The sequence below is a fragment of the Branchiostoma belcheri genome, unplaced genomic scaffold (assembly GCF_001625305.1).
Source record: "Branchiostoma belcheri isolate BF01 breed outbred unplaced genomic scaffold, Haploidv18h27 scaffold4, whole genome shotgun sequence".
Lineage (NCBI taxonomy): Eukaryota > Metazoa > Chordata > Leptocardii > Amphioxiformes > Branchiostomatidae > Branchiostoma > Branchiostoma belcheri.
In genome coordinates this window covers 3,512,592-3,533,640 of record NW_017804020.1, presented here as the reverse complement: position 1 = coordinate 3,533,640, position 21,049 = coordinate 3,512,592, and the positions used below count along the sequence as shown (strand labels likewise).

General features: G+C 40.4%; 2 protein-coding genes across 2 annotated transcripts in view; one reads left to right on the top strand and one right to left on the bottom strand.

Moving 5' to 3' along the window:
• LOC109477196 (pre-rRNA-processing protein TSR1 homolog) overlaps nt 1-20,790 on the bottom strand; it is a 26,031-nt gene extending 5,241 nt beyond the window's left edge. The window contains exons 1-17 of the mRNA XM_019778266.1: nt 20,474-20,790; nt 19,767-19,837; nt 19,219-19,305; nt 18,605-18,799; nt 17,923-18,039; nt 17,301-17,411; nt 16,852-16,965; nt 16,219-16,392; nt 15,512-15,671; nt 14,037-14,140; nt 9,473-9,583; nt 8,802-8,965; nt 8,225-8,375; nt 7,915-7,966; nt 7,686-7,744; nt 7,283-7,345; nt 7,072-7,155 (exon numbers count right to left, since the gene is read on the bottom strand). Coding sequence (XP_019633825.1) covers nt 7,072-7,155; nt 7,283-7,345; nt 7,686-7,744; nt 7,915-7,966; nt 8,225-8,375; nt 8,802-8,965; nt 9,473-9,583; nt 14,037-14,140; nt 15,512-15,671; nt 16,219-16,392; nt 16,852-16,965; nt 17,301-17,411; nt 17,923-18,039; nt 18,605-18,799; nt 19,219-19,305; nt 19,767-19,837; nt 20,474-20,582 — 1,926 coding nt within the window. The 5' untranslated portion in view covers nt 20,583-20,790. The remainder of the gene's footprint in view (nt 1-7,071; nt 7,156-7,282; nt 7,346-7,685; nt 7,745-7,914; nt 7,967-8,224; nt 8,376-8,801; nt 8,966-9,472; nt 9,584-14,036; nt 14,141-15,511; nt 15,672-16,218; nt 16,393-16,851; nt 16,966-17,300; nt 17,412-17,922; nt 18,040-18,604; nt 18,800-19,218; nt 19,306-19,766; nt 19,838-20,473) is intronic.
• On the top strand, nt 11,025-13,398 carry LOC109477168. Its single transcript, XM_019778233.1, has 2 exons — nt 11,025-11,144; nt 11,856-13,398. The coding sequence occupies exons 1-2, from the start codon at nt 11,134-11,136 to the stop codon at nt 12,940-12,942; spliced, it is 1,098 nt and encodes a 365-aa protein (XP_019633792.1). The 5' UTR covers nt 11,025-11,133; the 3' UTR covers nt 12,943-13,398.
• Nucleotides 20,791-21,049: the final 259 nt, after the last annotated feature.

Here is a 21,049-nt window from a genome sequence, read left to right as displayed (position 1 = left end):
CCTACATTCACATCATGGACTGTGTTACCATAACTGCCAAGGTATTTAAAAGTCATCCACTTGCTCAATAGTAGAGCCATCACTAGACAGCAAGGCCTGGGGCCTTGTTGGAGGGTTAAGGTGCATAAATTTAGTCTTAAGTGCATTTAAATAAAGTCCAATATCCTGTGTGGCATGCTCTACCCTGTACAGAAACTCTTGAGCAGCTTTGATAGTGTCTTCTAGAAGACAAATATCGTCAGCAAAGTCAAGGTCAGGTAGCACCACTGCTGGGTGACGCGAGCTCTGTCTTCTCTTTAAAGTAATGCCGTCATGGCCATGCTTCAGTTCAGTTTTCAATGAGGTAACTTAACACAGAGCTGATAACCTTGCAAAACAGTGTTTCCTACAAGCAGGCACTCATAAATGTAAAAACAGAAATCTTTTTCTTTATTTTGAAGTCAGAAAAAAATGAAGAGGTAAGTCCGAGAACCAACAAATTAAATTGGTGTGGCCTTATATCCACTCGGAATACTAGCCTCTGTGGCAGGCCTCTGTGGGTTTTTGTGTGTGTTTGGGGCTTCAGGGGCTTAAAGTTTTAGCCCTGGACTTCAAGTTTAACTTAGTGGATGTCAAAAAGGCTGACAATCACAAAACAACATAGACCCCCCCCCCTTGGGGACAAATTTTGAACATGGACAGAATTCAAGGCAGGTAGTTTTAGAAAAATACCCACGTCAAGATCAGTAAGGTGTCAAGCAAAACGGTTGAAAATCGTAAGTTGCCGGAAAACATTGAAAAGTTCCCATGTCTACAGAGCGGCAAAGTTTGTCTAACCATCCAAACTGACATATGCCTCAGAGCTCACCAGAACAGTTCTTGGACCCTTGATTCTGGGATCAAAACCCCAACATGTACAGGACTTGATCCATATGGCAAAGCAGTTGGATTGCGCCATTCCTTGTGAAACACTCCAAGTTTTGGAGTGGCTGTACATGTAAGCTAGAGGTCCCAATGGGAGATCATGCACCAGTATCATTGATATATTGAGGTCAGGGTCTGAGTGAGGTCTTTGTTCTTCAAAGGACAGCTCCTTTAGGCTCTCCCTGAAAGCTGAAGAACCAGCTTTTGTTCTCAGGTTGTTTTGTGGAGAAACTGAAATTCAAATCAACATTTTAATGCATTTCTATTCAATCACTTTGTAACAAGATTTTCCGACAGTCCTTGAATCACCGCTAGTTACATCACAATTTTCTAGCCTTACATGTACATCCTAACATCTACTCGGAGAATTAGACACTTGGATACAAGACATACATTGTATCAGCCAGTGAGAAAAGATCACTATTTTCTAGCCTAACATCTGCTTGGAGAATGCAGACACTGACATAGGGCAAGGGAATGATCAGCACCAGCCTAGATGCCAGACTGCAGTGCAATACAATACTCCCTTCAGCTGAGGCCAACAAATTCCATTCTAGGTTCTCTTCTTCACAAGTTCCGAAGAGAACCCCACTTTCTGTCTATGCACAGATAACACAACAAGGTATAGGGTAGTGTGCACCGACACTGAAATGCTGCCACACAAGCTAGGTGTGGAAACACGAATGATCGGGGGAAGGGAGACGGGATGGGGGAATGGGATTAATTAGAGGGGGAGTGGCTACAGTACCATTTGTGCGCCGACAGAAAGTGGAAATTCTCCAAGTTTACAGACAAAAAGAAAACTACTCTTCTCTTACATCTCCTCTAACACTGTTGCAATTTCAATAAACATCACAAAACCCACACATTATAGGAAAAGTGGGATCATTCATCTTCCACTGTCTCGGAAAAAAGTAGTACTAGCAAAGGGCCACACATGGAATATTATATGTAAGGTACATGTATATCAATGAGGTTAGAGGGAGAGTTTGTTCTTTTCTAAAAAAATTTGAACTGAAACCTAAGGCTACAGTGTGGATGTGTAAGAAACAGGAGTAGCCAGTAAAAACAGATAAAAACCCACTGGTCCCGGGCCGGGGTTCGAACCCACGGCTCCCGCAGACACTCTAACCACTCGGCCGAAAAGGTCTAGACCCATTGGCCGGGTGAGTTGGTAGCACCTATAAACCCCCACTGTTACAGCCTGACCAGACTGTAAGGTTTGAACCCCAAACTGGGAAGGGCCGTCAGCCTGGTCTTTTGAGTAAAGTGGGGTGGGATCTTACACATGCTTGAGGTGTGTCTCTCCTCAAACATGGGCTCTCCACATATCTGAGAAGACATCGGATTCCCTAGCTGAAGTTAGGTACTCATTTTCACCTCAGTTGAGTATATTATTAGGAAATGGGTGCAGAGTGTCTTTCCCAAGGGCACGAAACTGAGACCTGCCAACCCTTAAACCACATGAATTGGCACAAAACAATCTCTGAAATATTGCTTAGAAGCTTTAAATGTATGATATTTCAGTGTATCGAGGGTAAAAAAGTATCGAGGGGTGAGAATAAATCCTGTCTTAAATCCTGATTGTGCTGAATACATGTAACGTTAGTGATAACTTTCAACTTTACAACAACAAAGATTTAGGTACATGTAACACTTATTGTCCTCATTAAATCCTTATTGTCCAAGCCCTACATGTATGTCGGACTATTCTCTTTTAGTTTTTGTTATTCAAGTTACACTGTAAGAAACAGGAGGAGACAGTTAAAACCTCACTGGTCCCGGGCCGGGGTTCGAACCCACAACCTCCCGGGCCCCAGTCAGACACTCTAACCGCTCGGCCGAAAAGGTCTAGACCCGTTTGCCGGATCAATTGGTAGCGCCTATAAACCCCCACTGTTACAACATACTTGATTAAGATGTGCAAATAAACAAAATAAATCAACATCAAAGTGAGAACTATTCTTCCATGGGACAGGCTGAGAAGCCTCTGTGTCTCCTATAGCTATGTATCCAGGGTACCCAAACCACTTCACTGTAGAACTGCTGCTCTCCAGGGCCCATATCAATTACTGCCACTGTGCCAGCCTGTCATGCCAGGAAAGGGCAGAACAGCTGCCTCTATCTGGGTCATTGTTTCTCTAGTCTGTGATTGCATCCCTTGACAAATGTTGCCTGTTGGACACCTTTCCTATACTAGAATGAGAACAGAGATCAATCCTTTTTGCCTTTCAGGCCATTCATAAACTTTTTAGTGCACTTACATGTAAGCTAGTCTTTGTCCAGTTTTTGTAATGAATCTTTTAAAAGATTTTTTCAGTAGCACAAATTAGAATCATTCCCTTACAGCTCAGCAAAAAGTTCATTTTCGTAAGCAATATTACCAAGGAAATGTCAATTCAAGGCAAAGGACTACAATGTATGTGCATGACTTCCCAACAACTTGCGCTCATCCTGAAACAATATGTACCCCAGCAGTCAACTGACAGGCATATAATGGTTAATCCCTTAGTCCAAGCCTAATAGACTTGGTGTCCCACTGGGGAAAATGGACACATGTGGCCTCAGACTTGGAATAAAAAGTCTTGCAGCTTGTCGCACTGTATGAATGTTTCAATTTAGGCTTTGTGTTTACTAAGTTATTTCATTCTAAGTGCATTTTTTGTTCGCACGCATGTGCGTGTGTATGTGTGTCGACCGTGTATATATGCATGTGTGTGTGTGTGTGTGTGTGTGTGTGTGTGTGTGTGTGTGTGAATAAAGATTCCTTGCCAGCAATAGACACTTGTCGTTTCTTTGTAGCAATTGTCTAATAGTAGGCTCTTTACTATGTACATGTAAACATCTTACCCCATACAATCATAAGCCTTTCTTTACAAATTACATGGTGGATATGATAGCCAACGCCATCCACCAGCCATTTGGACACAGCGTGTTCATTTTGTTTCTGTGACCCCTATGTGACATCAAGGCCACTGAGATGGCTGGGAAGGGGAAACCCACCAGGTCACGGAAACTCTGCGATACTATTAAACTGTGTAACTATGAAAACTATGTACAAAAAGGACTGCAGTTAGCGCAAAGTCCTAAACGACTGCCTGGCCTGGTATGACTCCAGATATATAGACAAAAAGAATAGAATATAATGGGGCAAGCACTCTAGCTGGATAGATTAGATGAATTAGGATTACGGAAACATTCAACTCTGTTGTCTATGCTGTGCATTTGTTTAATCAAGACAAAAAGTACATGTGCATCATTATGGCTGATTTGTATGGTGAATTCCACTGTAATTTGGCATTACTGGCTGTGCCCCATTTATTTCTCCTCCAGCCAGAATAATCTCCCCAAGGGAACAGTGGTGTAGGGGAAACATGCCCTCATCAGGACCAGAGACAACCAGAATTTGTACATTGTACATGTATGTCTGTGATAGGAAAACATCTGGTAGCTATAAACTGTAAACTCTGTTCAGGGGTAGCCACATGGGAGAAGCTATCAGGCACCAGAGTGTTTTGTGCTAACTACATGGGTGGAGCTGGAACTAATTCATGAGCAAGCCCAGTAGCAACTTTGGGTGCCCCTTGCTAGTATCAATATCAACCCTTGCTTGCTAAAGCTGTACCGGGGTCATTTTCAGTATTTTCTTTATTTTGCTGTAAGATTACTGTAAGAAAAATAACTTTAGATGAGGGTTGACATTGTAATTTTGAATTCATGCAATTCAGTCTGCTTACACATGTACCTTAAAGCAAATATGAATCAGATTTAACAGTTCACTAAGTCTTACAGTTGTTGAGCACCTCTGTCAAAAAGAAACTTTAACCTGCATCAAGCTCTCAATTCTTTATGGTCCATCAACTGAAGCACATCCATGAACTTCCATGAATTAGGGGTTCCTATTCAAGTAGAAGCCCGATGACCTATGGACTGTTCAACTTGACTTACAATGAAGAACAGTATGATCTAAATTTCAACAAAAAATGGCAGAGCACTGCTGTCACAAAAGTGTGGATCAGCTGCCACAAACTTTCATTGGAAACAGACGACAGAATTGCAGTCCCCTGGAAAAGCAATTTGATGATACTGTAATTTAGATAGAATGTAAGAAAGTCTTTGATTAACTTGAAAGTGCATCTGATGTCACTGGTAAAACAAGGAGCATCGTTGCACTTGCCAAGTGTGCCCTCAACGTGGAGGCCAAGCTGTTTTTTCTCGTTTCATCTTGAAGTTCGTAATGTACACCTAGCTGTAATGAGCATGCATGTATCTGTGATACACACAGCCAAGACAGTGGAAAACCTTACAGTCACAGATTTACCTGCTTTACACATGTATAGATGGTTTGTCAGCAACCAGGTACTAATGTCCACCAATAGTGTCGCGTTATGCGGCACCCCCCACTACCGCATTTTGCCATCACTGATTGACTGAAACTACCTCTGCCCTCTCCTCAAACAATTCTACTCTGCAGAATGATGCATTCTTCATCAACAAAGAAATCGTAACCCTTTTCTTTGGCCCATTGTAAAAGTTTTCCAGTACAAAAAACGCAAGCTGAGGTCAGGTAACACTATTCCATCATCAGCGGCCCTTCCCGTGCTGATTTCGACCAGTGTTAGCAATAAGAGGTTTGCCATCTTGGACCAGGAACGGTATATTCGTCAATCATGAACTTTTAACATCTTTAGTGAAGGTATGGCTATGAGGTCATGGAACTCTTTATAATGAGTTAACTATATTATAGGATGGTGATGAAGAACCTTACAAGCAGCTAACTTTGATGACAAATACATTGTATACTATTATGTAGGCTAGCTTTTTCACAATTCTGCCACATAGAATTCTGCAGATTTTTACAGAATTCTGCAGAATTCTGCAGAATTCTATGCGGAGGAATGGTAACAAAACTTAATACTTTCTGCTTCAATTTGAGAAAAGTGACCCTAAAGACCAAGATTTTGTCCTCCTTTTAATTCATGTTAACCCTGGGTATACATGTATTTGTAAGGTTCCATGAATGGAGATTGTGTAATCTTTCATAGCCAGCTCATGATCTGTAGCCAAACACTACATCAAGGATGTAGCTGTTCATTAAATTGATCTTTCTAAATAAAAAGTACTATTTTGTAAAAATGACTACTGGTAATGACAATTTTAAACCTGCATATGTAAGCTGCTTGGACAATTGTACAATCATACATATTTTGCAAACAAACAAACTTGCCCCACTGGTATATGCAATTTGCAGCTGATGAGCAATAAGTTGCTCTGTGCTCACCCATCACCTGGACCTACCAGGGACCTACAATGTACAGGCGACCTGGTAATGAGCTCAAGTCGCTGCACAGCAACTATCTGCCAACTCCTGAAAATCGTTCATGATCACTAAAAATTGTGCTCTGATGGAGAAAACATTGGACATATATTACTGAGTCAATGAAAATGTCATTTAGAGCTCGCAGACTCGTCATTTGGTTGATTTGTGCACAATGTGACAGGTATAAGGGAGCAAGGCTAAAGACCCCCCAGGATTTGCCACGCCTTTAACATTCAACAATAAGCTTTACTTCACCAAACTGAGGGAAAACCTGGTTTAAGTTCCCAGAATTCTGCAGAATTCTGCATCCAGTTCGCAGAATTCTGCAGGATTCTGCAGAATTCTGTACAGAATTCTGCATCCAGGTCGCAGAATTCTGCAGGATTCTGCAGAATTCTGCATCCAGGTCGCAGAATTCTGCAGAATTTGGCTAGTCCCCAGGGGTTCATCAATGATGGCTACGTATTCCTAACTTCATTTGTTCCTACCAGATGTGATATTTAGCCATTTGGGTTTAAAGTGAATGATATTTGGGAGGTTGTCCCAAATTAAACTGGAACTCCCAAATTAAACTGGAGGGTGTTATACTAATAATTCTTTTCTATACCCCTATTATCATCAGTGTACAGGTGCAGCAAAGAATAAAAGAATCTATGGTTTGAGTAATATACATCAAATCAGACCAAAATCCTGCCTCGGATAATAATACTGGCAAGAGTTGAAATCACAGACTCTCATAGCTAACTAAGTTACATCATCGGCAGTTGGTACTGATTTTCAGTTGGTACTTATTTTTTAGTTGATAGTGATTTTTAATTGATACAGTCAAAGCTGCCCTGGATCAATACCTTGTGTTTGTTGCCCAGTGTGTGTTGGGAATAAATCGGGCAGGCAGCAAACCTACGGTAACCCACATGGAATATCATCCTCTCCTGTGGGGAAATGGAAAAACAGAGATAAGATACAACATCCTGTAGTCTGGAGCAAGTTTAAACTGTAATTTCCAACAGAAATCATATCCTAAACATGTACATTCTACATTGCTAGAACAAGCCTTACCTTAGACTTGATTGGCTCTGTGTTCCCAGAGTGCCTCTTGACAAGGAAGTGCACCACTGACATCTGAAGGGAACAAGGTAGATTTTAAAATGAAAATTCTCCAGGTCAATCTAACAACTGTTCTATGATACAATACAATACAATCTTTATTGCGCAACAATAGTAATGGATACAATGTATGGCAAGTGTTTAAAACAAAAGATAACAACAATACTAAAATCTACTTCTAGATACCTTATTCTAACGCTACCCTATAATTGTGAGTGATGAATTATACAATATATATGGAACATGGATACAAATATCAGTTCAAGGGGTCACAGATGATATTGTTTCTTTTGATAGGACAAAACGTAACCAAAAAAAATCTAGAACCTCTAACATGACGTAGTAAATTCCCCACCTTCTGTTCATGTTGCAGTAGACCATATACAACAAGGGGGTGGGACGGCTTGTAGTTCTCTAATACAAAAAGAGGAGAAAGGAAGTTTGGTGGCTTTAAAACAAACCCTTTCACAATATGGTTATAAATTCAGGTAAATTCTAAGGGATGTGTATTATTACAAAATCCTTGTTCAACTTCCAATCATCCAAAATGTTTAATTCGGGACTGTATCTATGTTTGCACTCACCTATGAATGTCTTTGGCACATTTGCTACATGAATGGTGATGTACCAGCCAGGCTGAAATGGACAGAGGAAAATACAGGCATATAAATATAGTACAATGCGGTCACCGTGTATTCTGTGCACTTTTTGTTTGTATGTATGTATGTATGTATGTAAGTCCCATAACCTGGACGGTCGTTGGGGCACAAGGTATGTAAAGGTATGGAAACAGTTTTACATCTATAAACTTTAAAACATTTCAGTCATATATATTCACTAACTAACACATGTAACAGGGTTTTAAATTCCAATGGTTGGTAAGGTATCCCCTACCATTGCTGTATCTGTGTCATCTCTCTCCTCATTCATGACTCGTCTGGCTGTCCGCTTAAAGCTTTCAAACTGGAAAATCCTGGCGAAGTCCAGCGGTAGGTTCTCTTTGGGGTCCCAGGGGGACGTACGGAAACTCTTCAAGCCTCTGTACCTGGAATATAAGGAGACAGATTCTATATTAAGGCATCTGAAAGATTCTACACTTAGTTATAGCATACTACTACTACAAACAATGTAAACTTTGATTATTGAATAATTTTTACAAATAATTTTTAATTGATCCTGTTTATAACATATTTACTAATTAAATTGTAAACTGCTAATACTGACAGAAATGGAAAATCTATAAGCTATTATGAGTGCTATTTCTGCACTGGTAGATTTTTTCTGAATATAAATGACATTGGACATTGGAAAATTCTACAATGAGACATGTAATAATGTAAGAGACATAGAAAAAAAGTTGAAAAGAAATTAAATGAGGGAACACTAGAGTTAAGAGAAGCTCTTTTCAATAGTCATCTTTTACAGGTATAAATAGCTACAAGGTTCTCCTACACAAAGTCTAAAAGCTTACTTTTGAAACCTGATCCTTGCTAGGGCGTCGATGGGTGTGTCCACTTCATCAGGGAACATCTGGTCCTGTCTCTCATCCTTGTACTTCTGCAGCATGGTCTCCTCCTCCTCAGCATCAAACCCAGCATCGTACTTAGCATCTCTGTCTTCTCCAGCCAGGCTCATCTGGGAAGGCATTATGACAGTTGAGGTGTAAATGGGGATGTACAATGTACAACCTACATTTTGTATAGGGATAGAAATACTGGGTGCATGTGCACCTCCCGAATTTATTGTTCACCCAATTATTTTCTATTTTTGTATGTACTAATGTTGAGATGTTAATTGTATAGTATTATACAGCATATTCTTAATATCTAAGGGTAAAAAAAATAACAAAATCATTGTTATACATGTAGTACATTTATTTAGAAATGAAACTAGAAACATAATTAGTTTTTGCTGACATTCTACCTATATGGGGCACCAAATTTTGAGCCCTGATCTACCAGTCATCTGTTGCTAGCCACAGCATTTGTTCTTGTGTTTTGATGACATTTTTTTTACAAGTTGTTTGTTTGTTTGTTTGTTTGAGCCTTTTAGTTGCCATAGTTGTAACTGACAGCCATTTCCAGCTACTTATTTCCTCCCTCCCTCTATTTTCTTTCCTGCCTCCCTCCATCCCTTCCTCACCTCCTCATAGTCCTCAGTACCAGCGATACTCCCACCCTCCTCCTCCTCCTCATCCTCATCCTCCGCAGCTTCCATCATCGCATCTTCATCTGAATCTGAATCAGACTCCTCCTGGGTGGGAAAGATTCTGCATTAACATCAAATCTCCACTCTCTATTATCATCAGCGTACAGGTACATGCAGGGAAGAATAAAAGTATTTTTGTCGAAAATAGTTTCATCAGGTTGGTAAGGTATAGGATATAGGAGTTTTCTTTTACACAACCAAAATTTCTCACCTAAGTGCTTACGTTTCGATGTCTATCAGACACCTTCTTCAGAGCTTCTGTGCTATTGCGGTGAGAATGCAATCCCAATCCTACATATAGCGGCGAGAAGCAAAACTCTAGTCAGATTCCAAGCTCTGAGTCTGAAGAAGGTGTCTGATAGACATCGAAACGTAAGCACTTAGGTGAGAAATTTCAATTGTGTAAAAGAAAACTATATCCAAAAGAATTTATAGTTTGAGTTACCGTATATCACGTTACATTTGTACATCAAATCAGACCAAAAACCTGCCTCGGATAATGATACTGGCAAGAGTTGAAATCACAGACTCTCATAGCTAACTAAGTTACATCATCGGCAGTTGGTACTGTAACAGTTGGTACAGTTAAAACTAATTTTGAGTTGGTACTGATTTTGACTTGGTACTGATTTTCAATTGTTACAGGTTTTCAGTTGGTACTGATTTTTACACTCCATTGAAAATGGTGTGTTTTGTTTTCAGTCTGGATGATGTTTTGGTGTATATCTCAAGATCTGTCAAACAGGATGCAATGATATTTGGCAGTTGGGTAGGTGGGGTATAGAGGATTGTTAGTTGACTTTGGGACCCCGGTGATTGAACTTGGTACTGCAGTAAGAATTTTTTTTAATATTGTTGGCGCTGGATAGTTTGTGGATGTGATATTTGGGTAGCATATAGTTGTTGATGTAAGGGTTTAGTTCTTGTACCTAGAGGGATATCCTTCATTTACAAACACAGTGTTTGGGTTTATCAATTACTTTCTGAAAAGACGGTCGCTAGAGTTGAGGGTGTGCAGAATCGAATCGTGACCCCAAAAAAATGGTGTGTGCCCCCCTAACAGTTGTTTCAATCAAGCGACTTGCTAGAAATGTACGTCACATGGAAGAAGGCTCAGGAACTGAAAGTAAAACCACAGTATTGACACTCAAACAACCGTCATTAGGTCATAAGGTCACTGGGCCATACCATTCTTGTGTGTGAAGGTAAGAGCATTATGTAGTGTTGCACTGAAAAATACAAATTCTCTCTGCTTTAATCTAAAATAAGGAAGAATATGTAACGATAACTTACTAGTAGTGAAAATCTTTTTCATCCATGTTAACTTACAAGCTTAACATAATGTGTAACACTGACTTAACTTACTTTTCCCCATTCAGACTGTTGTTTTGATATGCTAATGAGATTGTATTTCGTATTTGTAGTTTGGTGGGGGAATCCCCATGACTCAGAATCAGCCCTTGAACTCAAACACGCAGTGGTTTTTTGGGGTTGGAAACTGTTGATTGAAAGTTGGCTCTGTTATACAGACTTTGGAACTGTTCTGCTCTTGTTTATTCTGTGCATCACCTCCGCGGCTATACTTGTATCGGCGAATGCAAGCAAGGTAGGTAAACAAGAACCACTGACATAGAGTCTGAGTTACATGTAATTCCATGTGCACAGGTAGAGTATGTAACACAGTATCTTTGTGTCTGGGTAAAATATAGCTTAATGTTTAGATCAGATTTGGACTCTGGTAACGTTCTATTTCAAATCATTATGGTTCTTCTTTGCTTCATCCCTGTCACAGGCTATTTTTTTTACAATGCAGACCAGGTAAGGCAAATACTGTGCAGTTCTTACAATAAGTTGAACTTAAATCTTGCATATTTAGTTTGGATCATTTTAATACATGTCTGTATTCTCAGACTGCTCATCCTGACAAATTTTTGAAAAAAAATTTCACGACCTGTTGATTGTCTACATGAACTTTGATATACAGAAAAGAACATTACTTATTTCAATACAATTTGCTAACATACAGACTATTAACAATTATCTCTACATTCAATTAGCTGAAAACATTCTCAGATGGCCAAGTTTCAAATTTATTTATTTAACAAGGACATAACTTAGATCTACAGATCTGCTTTTTAGTTAGCCCAGGTGCAAAAGCCTTGGTCAATGAACAAAAAATATATCTATGATGAACACAAAATATGTCCAACTAATTGGATGATAAAACAGTCTGCAAAGAACAAAACTTTCTGCATACATTGTATTTTGTTGGTCTAGAAGTAAACATTCAGACATTTTGTGTTTGTTTTTCTTCCAGCAAAGTCAACATGTTTCACAAACTGTCTCTAGCTGAAACTATTAACATTACAGATGTTCAAGGGGATGGCAACCTGACTGTCAGTGCTGGTAGTGGCAGTACTGTTATCATCACCACATGTCTTTATCATGTACCAGGAGATGAGCACTCATGTACACACTGCAGAGCACTTGTTTTACCCAAACCTGTCGGCAAACCTAAACGCCTGGGCACCAAAACAGAGAAATCCTGCCACATGTACATTGACAACCTGGCCATGCTAACTGGAGGAGGAAAGATACTGAAATGTCGCAGCATCATTGCCAAGCTGATGAAGACAAAGACAGACCCAGACTCACAAGTGTCTCTCCGATACGCTGCAAGTCTCAATACTATTTACGAGGGAGACTTTAAGAAGGTAAGCCGCCTTCTCCGTGAAGTTCAGGCAATCCTTCCTGACACAGTTAATGAGACAGAGCACAGACTGTGGTGGGGGAATATTAAGTCACTAGCCAAGCTAAGAGAGGGGAAGGGCGATGCAGGGATAGTCTTCGCAAAAGAGGTACTACCCCTGCTAGATATGTTGGCACCTGGCTGTATAACGGCGTATCTGCTCATTAACCACGCCTTGCTCCTGACCGAGATCGCTGCAACACAAGATGACCGGGAAGACAGACAACATTTCATGAAGATGGCAGAGAAAGATTTCCACCACGCCATTGAGCACGCAGAATACGAGCACCCTAAGCAGATGCTCCACTCACAGTCACGAGTGCCTCGGTTCGCCAAAATAGGTCTGGCCTTCTTGTACCTTGGTTGTAAGGAATCAGCAGGCAATTTTAAGCTGGGAACCTCGGACGTTTCTTTGGATGACATCAAGAGGGCAAAGAATGTGATTGATGCACTCGACAGGGACGGAATGGTTTGTGATTCAGGACAATTCCAGTTTATGGTGGCTAAAACCTGTCTGCACTACAGGCTGGGTAGTTACCAACAGGCCTATGACCTGGCCCAGGAAGCCAAAGTCTTCGCTACAAAACATTCTTTTGGTGGTTTTGTTAAATTTGCTGACAGCATTGTGCAGTATCTGCAAGAGTATAATGTTTAACCCTTGTCCTGTGGGGCCCATGTATATATGGGTTGCACATACAGTACCATCTACGTATTTTGTATATACATATGTAGTGCCTTGTATGATTTGGGGGTGCTTCCTGATCTGTTACATGTAGGTCTGTACATTACTGAGCCTAGAAACATAATAAGACTCTAACCATCTATCTTCCTGCACTACAGAATTCTTATTATTGGGACACAGGTTTATAACTACAGTATATCAAACATATTCTAAGGGACAGTTACCTTTTATAAGTCATATTTCACTATTTGTTTATGCTGACACATTTTGATATTATTGATAAGCATTGTTAATACTATGCAATTTGAAGATTTGTTTTAAGTTAAGATTATGAGTACTGTATATCATTGGTGTTGGTATGAATTCTTTTTCTTGCTGTATGTGTGAAAATGTGCCAGGTGTTGACTTTTTTAAAAGATTTAATAAATATACTGGGTATACAAAAACCATTGCATGATCAAGCTTTTCTCCATTCTTCATTTCTTCACTACCAGTAATTCTTGTACAATTATATTGTTCGGCTGGATATTGAAAATTGAGATCTAACAGCTGTTTCAATCAAGCAGCTTGCTAAAAAAAAGTATGTCACATGAAGAAGGAAGTGAAACATCAGTATTGACATTCAAACAACCATCATCAGGTCATCAGGTCACTGGGCCATACCATTCTTGTGTGTTAGAGCATAAAGTAGTGTTGTACAGTATATAACTACAAATTCTCTCTGCTTTCCTCTAGTCTAATAAGGAAAAGTATATAAGATTAACATACTACCATGTAGTTGTGAAAATCTTTTTCATCTTTTGTCAACTTACAAGCTTAACATTGAAAAAGCAGTATGTACCGTTTAGTTACATTAATAGCCCAAACTAATGTCCAAACAGAGCGCCAAACAACAAATATGGCGACTCTTCTCGGAAAGGTTGCATATAACCCCTGACCTAGATTTGTTCCCGCTGTCGGGAGCTCTTTATACGCACTTTTAAGCTGTCGGAGACTCCCGCTGAGCTGTTGGGCGACTATTCCAGAGCTGTTGAAAAGATCAGACATTGCTTCATGCATGACCTTACCTCATTGTCTCCTTCCTCCTCACTGTCCACTATCCAGGCAGCCTGGTAGTCTGACGTTCCCTTGGGAACTTTCTTCACAGTCTTCACCTTCTCTTGAAAGGCAGCTGAAGGGTTCAAGCCAACAAGGTTCAGGGAAGTACATTTAGACAAGTGTGAGAACACCTACGTCAAAGCAAACCAGAAACCTGCCTCAGATAATGATACTGGCAAGAGTTGAAATCACAGACTCTCATAGCTAACTAAGTTACATCATGGGCAGGTGTAAAATCTTTCAAATTAAAACAGAACAAGAAGCCATAGGCGACAATTCTCCGTGAAATATTATATATTGCAACAAAAAGAAGTAGCCATTGGCGACAATTCTCTGTGAAGTGTGATAAATCGAACAGAGAAAAATTGTTTAAACGCGCGTCGGCTCTGTCATCTTAAGACGCAACAACCAATCAGAGATGCGAGATGCCGACACGTGACGCGGGATTTGCATACAGTCTTAACAACAGGGAAGGGCGCGCGATGCCCGAAATATTTTTGCGTCAATATTCAGCGCCGTGATTCAAGAGATTAATACCCGGAAACAATTTCTTTTCTTGTTTTGAACGCATTAACATGCATTAACGCTAATCTAGTATGATTCAGGGTTACTTTTTTTTAACCTGCCATGGCCAGATTATCTAAAGATGCGTGTATTGTGTGTACAATCTACAGAAAGAGAAATGTACATCAGGTCCGATCATCCGATTTTCACGTTTCGGTTTTTTGGACTCGGTTCATGAACGTCTTTTGGTTTGGCTCCTGGAATGTGCGAAAAAAATGACTCCCGGGACTGTCTACAGGGAACACTCGCACATTCGCGGTGTATCAGGACAGCGCGACTGGTCGGCATTAGCGCAGTCCCTGCAATTAGTAACAGTTGCATAAACGGACGAAAACATTTCAAAGAAATGGGGATGTTTCAAAAATAAGCATTTACTCCAATATCAAAACAGCTACGGTAAAAAAAAAAAGACGTGCATCATCTCGGACATAATGCCACACCACATGCGAAATTACACAGAAATGCGACGTACGGAAGAATGCATTTTGGCTGCGAACATCTTCCAAAAAACTTGCCATCTCTTAACCATGGGCAAAAACATCTGGAACCACTTATCAAAACCACCCCGTATCTGCATGAAGTTCCACCCCCCCACTGCTATTCCAAACAACGCGTTTTTCTCGACCATTCCAATTCGCCTCGTAATTGTAGGGGTGCGTCTGCAATATTACATTGACCGCGAAAGCAGCAACGGCAAAAATACACATTCGTGCATCAACACGGGAATGCCCGCAGACGGCGTATAAAATTGCGTGCCGATTACACAAAGAGAACCCAGTGTTTTGACTGCGAACATGAAAAATCAGCCGATCACAACACTCCGTCCGGAGGTCCTGACCTCCTTCACGGAGTAATGAAAGGAAAGCTGCTGAAGGCCTACCCTCTGCTTCCCTGATCTCGTCCTCTGTGGGCCAGGTCTGTTCCCCCTCCATGGGGTCAGGCACCACCTCTGCCTGGAGAGACTCCTGTCTGCTGGGGTCGGCACTGCAGAGAACCTGCACATCCTGGTCCATACTGGTGGAGTCTGTGGCATCTGTGTCCTACAGGAGGTGAAACATATAAAGGAAACACTGTAGTTAAGAGTCTACAGTGACTACTGATAATAAAGGTGTTAACGCTGCTGGAAGGATGTTTTCTGTCATATGGAACTTTAACACTTTCTTTTCAACATTTAGTCAAAGCTAATCAACCAAGAATTGAGGTGTTCAAAAAATCAATATTTTCCAAGAACTATTGTAGAGTGGAACTCGCTGCCACCTTGTACAGTTGGGGCTTTAACCAACTCCTGTACTTAGATGAGCAAAGATTGGGTGTAACAGGTCATTCTGTCAGAAGCATGCCTGTGAAGCTGGTGTGTTACACCGAAGGGCTTTTATACCAGATATACAGATACAGATAAAGAATGTCACATATACATATATAAATGTCATACTGTAATTTAGCTACCTTGATGACAAACTATAGCACTGTAGTAATGGTTTGTACAGTACTGCTACCAATAAGTTGTGTTCCTTCATAAAATCAGTATGATGTACATGAATTATTTTTCTGGTAGCTACATCTGTACAAACATCTAACTATACGAACCATGGAATCTTTTGGCTTCTTCTTATCTGTCGGTTTCTGCAGAGGGTAGGGGTCAGGGGTCAGGTCAATCTGGGTCATCTGAAAGTCCCCATAGCCTGGGAGATGGACCAGTCCATTGACAGACAGGGGGCAGCCCCTCAAGTAGCCTGTCACCTTCAGCGACCCATGTGGAGACTACAAAAGGAAAGAAATGTCCAAGGCAAACTCTCAACACTTAAATCAAATAAACATGTCGTCTTAACACATAGAACCATTTGTAGCTTTGAGTACACAAGAATTGAGTGCGCAAGAAATATTTTAGGTGCACCATATAAGATAAAATATTGTCCACAAAAACTAATTATGTTTCATTTCTAAAGAAAAGTACTATATCAATGTTTTTATTATTTCTATCACACTTTAGATGTTAAGAATATGTTGTATACATTTAACATCTTCAATGTTACATACATAAATCTATTAAAATATTTGAGAGCAGTCTGGTACACCCACAGAAAAAAATTGCTCCAAGCACCCATTTTTCTAGCCCTGCTCTTAGATACAAAATTGTCTCTATACAAGTCAATTTCAACAGATTTTAACTAGAGCTAGTAGAAGGTTTTCTTTTCTCTCTTTTTGTTCGTTCCACCGTACCTCCTCTTCTTGTTGGTACACGACATTCTGCGCCAGTAGATATGGGCGGTGGTCCCGCAGCTTCAGTCTACGCTGCTTCTGATTGGTCACGTGCCTCAGTACCAATGCTGCATCCTGACAGGACAAAGTTTCAAAAGACCAGTCAAATCTAGCTATTTCCATTTTACAAAGGCAAATTCTATGTCATTATATTACATTATAGAAGCTACGTGTTGGCATTTAAAAAATCAGTGATTTCTGTAAGGTTCTATTACAAAATAGAAAATAGAAAAATTTACAATCGTATATGAACAACATAGCCGTAAAAAAATTTGTTTCCTCAAATAACACTTGTCATTTTTCCTATTTTTATCTCTACACTTAACCGCATTTTGAAAATAATATCTATAATATCCATAATGCATTTGACTTGCTAGTTTGTCTATATATCTGAGTGTTTGTTATTTCACCTGTTGTGAGTCCAGTGTGTGGACTTTTTCCTCAGGAAATCTCCTCTCCATGGCCTTGTTAATACTTCTCTTAGCATCATTTCTCTTCTTCACAGGCAAATTATTGATGCCCTGTGTAAAAACACATACATTAACAGTGTTTCTCCACATTTACCACAAAGGTAACCTACAACTAAGTTAGTGGTTAAATCTGGGTACTATTTATCTCAGACATACATGTACAGTACTAATTACAGTTAATACAAAATGTAGTGTTCTTAGTGTCTACAAAATGTACTTGTTAGTGTCCCTACAAAATGTACAAAATGTTCTTGGTGTCCAAAATACAATACATGTATTATGTAACAGATACCATGCAAAATCTTCAAAAATTCTGGTCATCAAGTGTAATGTTTAGTATCTTGATAAGATAAATCATTCAACAAAACATAATGTACTGTTGACAGGTATTGAGTCCAATGAACATTGCCCTCTGTCCAATGAACCAATACTATAAGTCTGTATTTAGTAGCCCACCCAAAAAACTGTCATATTACTACTTGTAAGGCTGTTCACCAGTTAAATGATACCAGGAAGTGTTAGTGAATAAGACACTTCCTAACAAACAATCAAACCAACATACCCGTGTGACTAGTACAGGTGTGGGCAGTCCCTGTGCAAACAGACAGGTGAGACAGTACTCCCCTAACTCATCAGCCGCTCGCGTGGGAGACAGGAGTAACAACAGGGTGTCTGCTGTCTAGAGGGGGGAACAAATCACAGACACAGGTTAGGCAATCTAACTTACACAATACACTAACAAAGTAGGACTTGCATGAAGAGTTGAAGACACTTGTATTTTCATTGTTAATGTTTCAATGATTGTATAACGTTTCATTACTAGATGTCAGATCAAGGAGCTAGAAAAATTTATATCCCTTGCAGGGGTACACAAAAAAGGCTAGGGTAAGCACTTTCTCTAGTCTGTCAGGAAACAGGCCTTAGTCTCTGACAGTCTTCAAGAAGAAGAAAGACAACAAGTTTCTTTTTTATCTGACAGAAAAGTATTACCTCAAAATAACCTTACATGCATGTAACTCTCACTTTTTCCTTGTGAAAGCGTACTTGTTTTTATTCTAAGCTTTTTATTGGTCATGAGATAAAGCACAAGAAGATGTTTATGACAACTGCTGTTTTTAAGTTCACCATTTTTCAACTTTTGAACTTTTGGACTGCTGTATTTCATTCTAAAAAGTCTCCACGTCATCATATTTCTAAAAATATTGCCCTCTGACTAAGCACAATAGGTTCAAGTGAAATCTTACCTTAGCAGCGTCGAGTATTGCTCCGATGTCGTTCCTTGGTGGGGTGAGGAAGGTGAACCTGTGTTTGTGTCGTGGTACAGACATGTTGACAAGCTTGTTGTCCTGTGTTGTGTACACCACGGCTGTGTCATCACACCCCAGCAGCTCTGTCAGCGCCTCTGACGAGCTCACATCCTCACACAGGGGGACAATCGCCTGGAATGAAAGGACAAAAAAATCCAAATCATTCAGTTTGCAACACTATAGCTTGCATAATAAAGTAGCTAATAAAGCCCCTATCACACATTCAGAACTTTCCCCCCACCACCAAACTACCAGGGTTGGCTGAAGTTCAGGAACAGTCTTGACCAGATTAAGGGCACACCTATCTTTCTAAACAAATCAAATCAAATTTGAGTTAAATTTGAGTCAAAGTTGACCCCCAAACATGCCGCAAACACTCCTGACCTAATCCCAAACACCAGCAAGCAAACCACGACCAGACCTCCATACCATGTTCTATATGTTTTGAACAATTGGCTGTAGCTGAACTAACATGTAAAATAGTTGAAATGAAATTGACCCCTGCATTGCTTTTCTTCAGCATACCTCATTCCATGGTGAAATACACTTACCACAGTATGAGGTGGCCCAGTGGCCCCTCCCAGGGTTCTCTTCTGCATGAATACCTCTTCCCTGCTTTTCTGACGCTTCTGCAGTGCCTGCGATGGAGAAAGGAAAGATTGGGACCAATGGGTACAAAACAAGTAATAACTACTGTAAAGCAACTGTTCTATCAATATAATCAATGATGTTCTATTGTATGTCAATGGACCTATACCATTATTACGTCACAGTTTGTTTACCTGTTCTAAAGAACATTCTAGAATGGTCAGTTAAAGAATAAAGATCATTTCAAAGTTTTCAAAGTAAGGTATGTCTGATTTTTGCTGCGTCTAGTTGTGTTGACACAGCATTACATGCCACATGGGTGATTTAGTTGTGACATTAGACGAAAGTAGTACTGTATTAAAGGCCTTATATTAGGCTAATGCTACACAAACACACACCGCGCTACGCACCCCTGTACAATATAAACGTTGATTGACCGGCATTCATTGCGGTAAACAAACTGTGACATAATAATGGTATAGGTCCATTGATGCCAGGTTCTAAAACTCACATGGTGTCTCTTGTCTGCCTTGCTCTGTTCCCGTTTCACCCTCTTTGTCCCTGTTTTTACTGGTACACGACCTGCAAATAGAGAAAACAGAGGATAAGGCCATTGCACTGCATGGATATAATCATCAGCTGAATCCAGCTTATAGCCTGCCATAAATTATGTGTTTGCAAATGAACAGTGAACAGTGTAGGTTTACAATGTCCAAAACTGGAAGTAAGGAGCTGTTGATGCAAATTTACTGAGGAGGATCTGCAAAACACTAAAGGGATCATCAATAAAATTTAAAAAATTATTACTAGCATCAAAGAGATTTCCCTTAGTAGAACCATGGAGGTAGAACTTCTACCTCCATGGTAGAACATTATATTAACCACCTCCTTGCTAAAAAAAAATTCTGTAATCAAATTATTTATCTGCCCCACCCTCAACAAATTTCTTCAGACTCAACCACATAGGAAACCTTTTTTTTCCTTCGGATGTGAACTCTTCGAAGTATACTCTACTCTATAACGTTTTCCCGAGAATTTCACTTGGATAACAAATTAACAACGTGCCTCAATATCATAAATTGACTTATATATTGCATAGCTATATGCCCCCCTCCCCACATCCACGTGCCTGCACTTGCAGCTACGCCACTTTACTGCCTTGCGTTTTGCTAAACTGTGGAAACATCGGAAAATTCGGTGTTTCAAAGATGATATTACCTTTATACTCCTTGTCTATCTGCCCCTTGGTGCGGTGACGCCCGGTTTTGTGGGATTTGTTGTCCTGCTTCAGCGGACCGGGGCGATGTCTGTGTTCCATAGGTGCCATGATGGATTGCTCAATATTAGCGATTGAGCATCAGCGCCCTCTAGCAGTTTAACTGATTATTGCTGGCTGAGGGTTAGGCGGAAACCCGAGCCGGGCATACAGGGGCGGCAGCTGGGATCTCGTCTGCCGCGAGCAATGTACGTAATATCCACACCTATAAACCTGGTATCCAGTCTATCGTGGTTGGGGCGGGTTTTCTTCGGGGCTGCAGGAGCTCTTTCCCGCCCGACTCAGCTAGGTTCCCGGGTAGGTTTTCGATTAGCCCTACTGCGATGGGGCCGGGTGGGGCGAATCAACTCCCGGCGTGCCAAACTCATCAGCAAAGCTCCTAGGCTACAGGCTTAAACACTCCTACCGAGCGGTCTGTTGTACTGGGAAAAAACGGGAAAAACTATTAGAGCCCCGGAGACAGCTTGCCCCAACCACGATAGACTGGATACCAGGCTAATTCACACCGGTACCCCTAA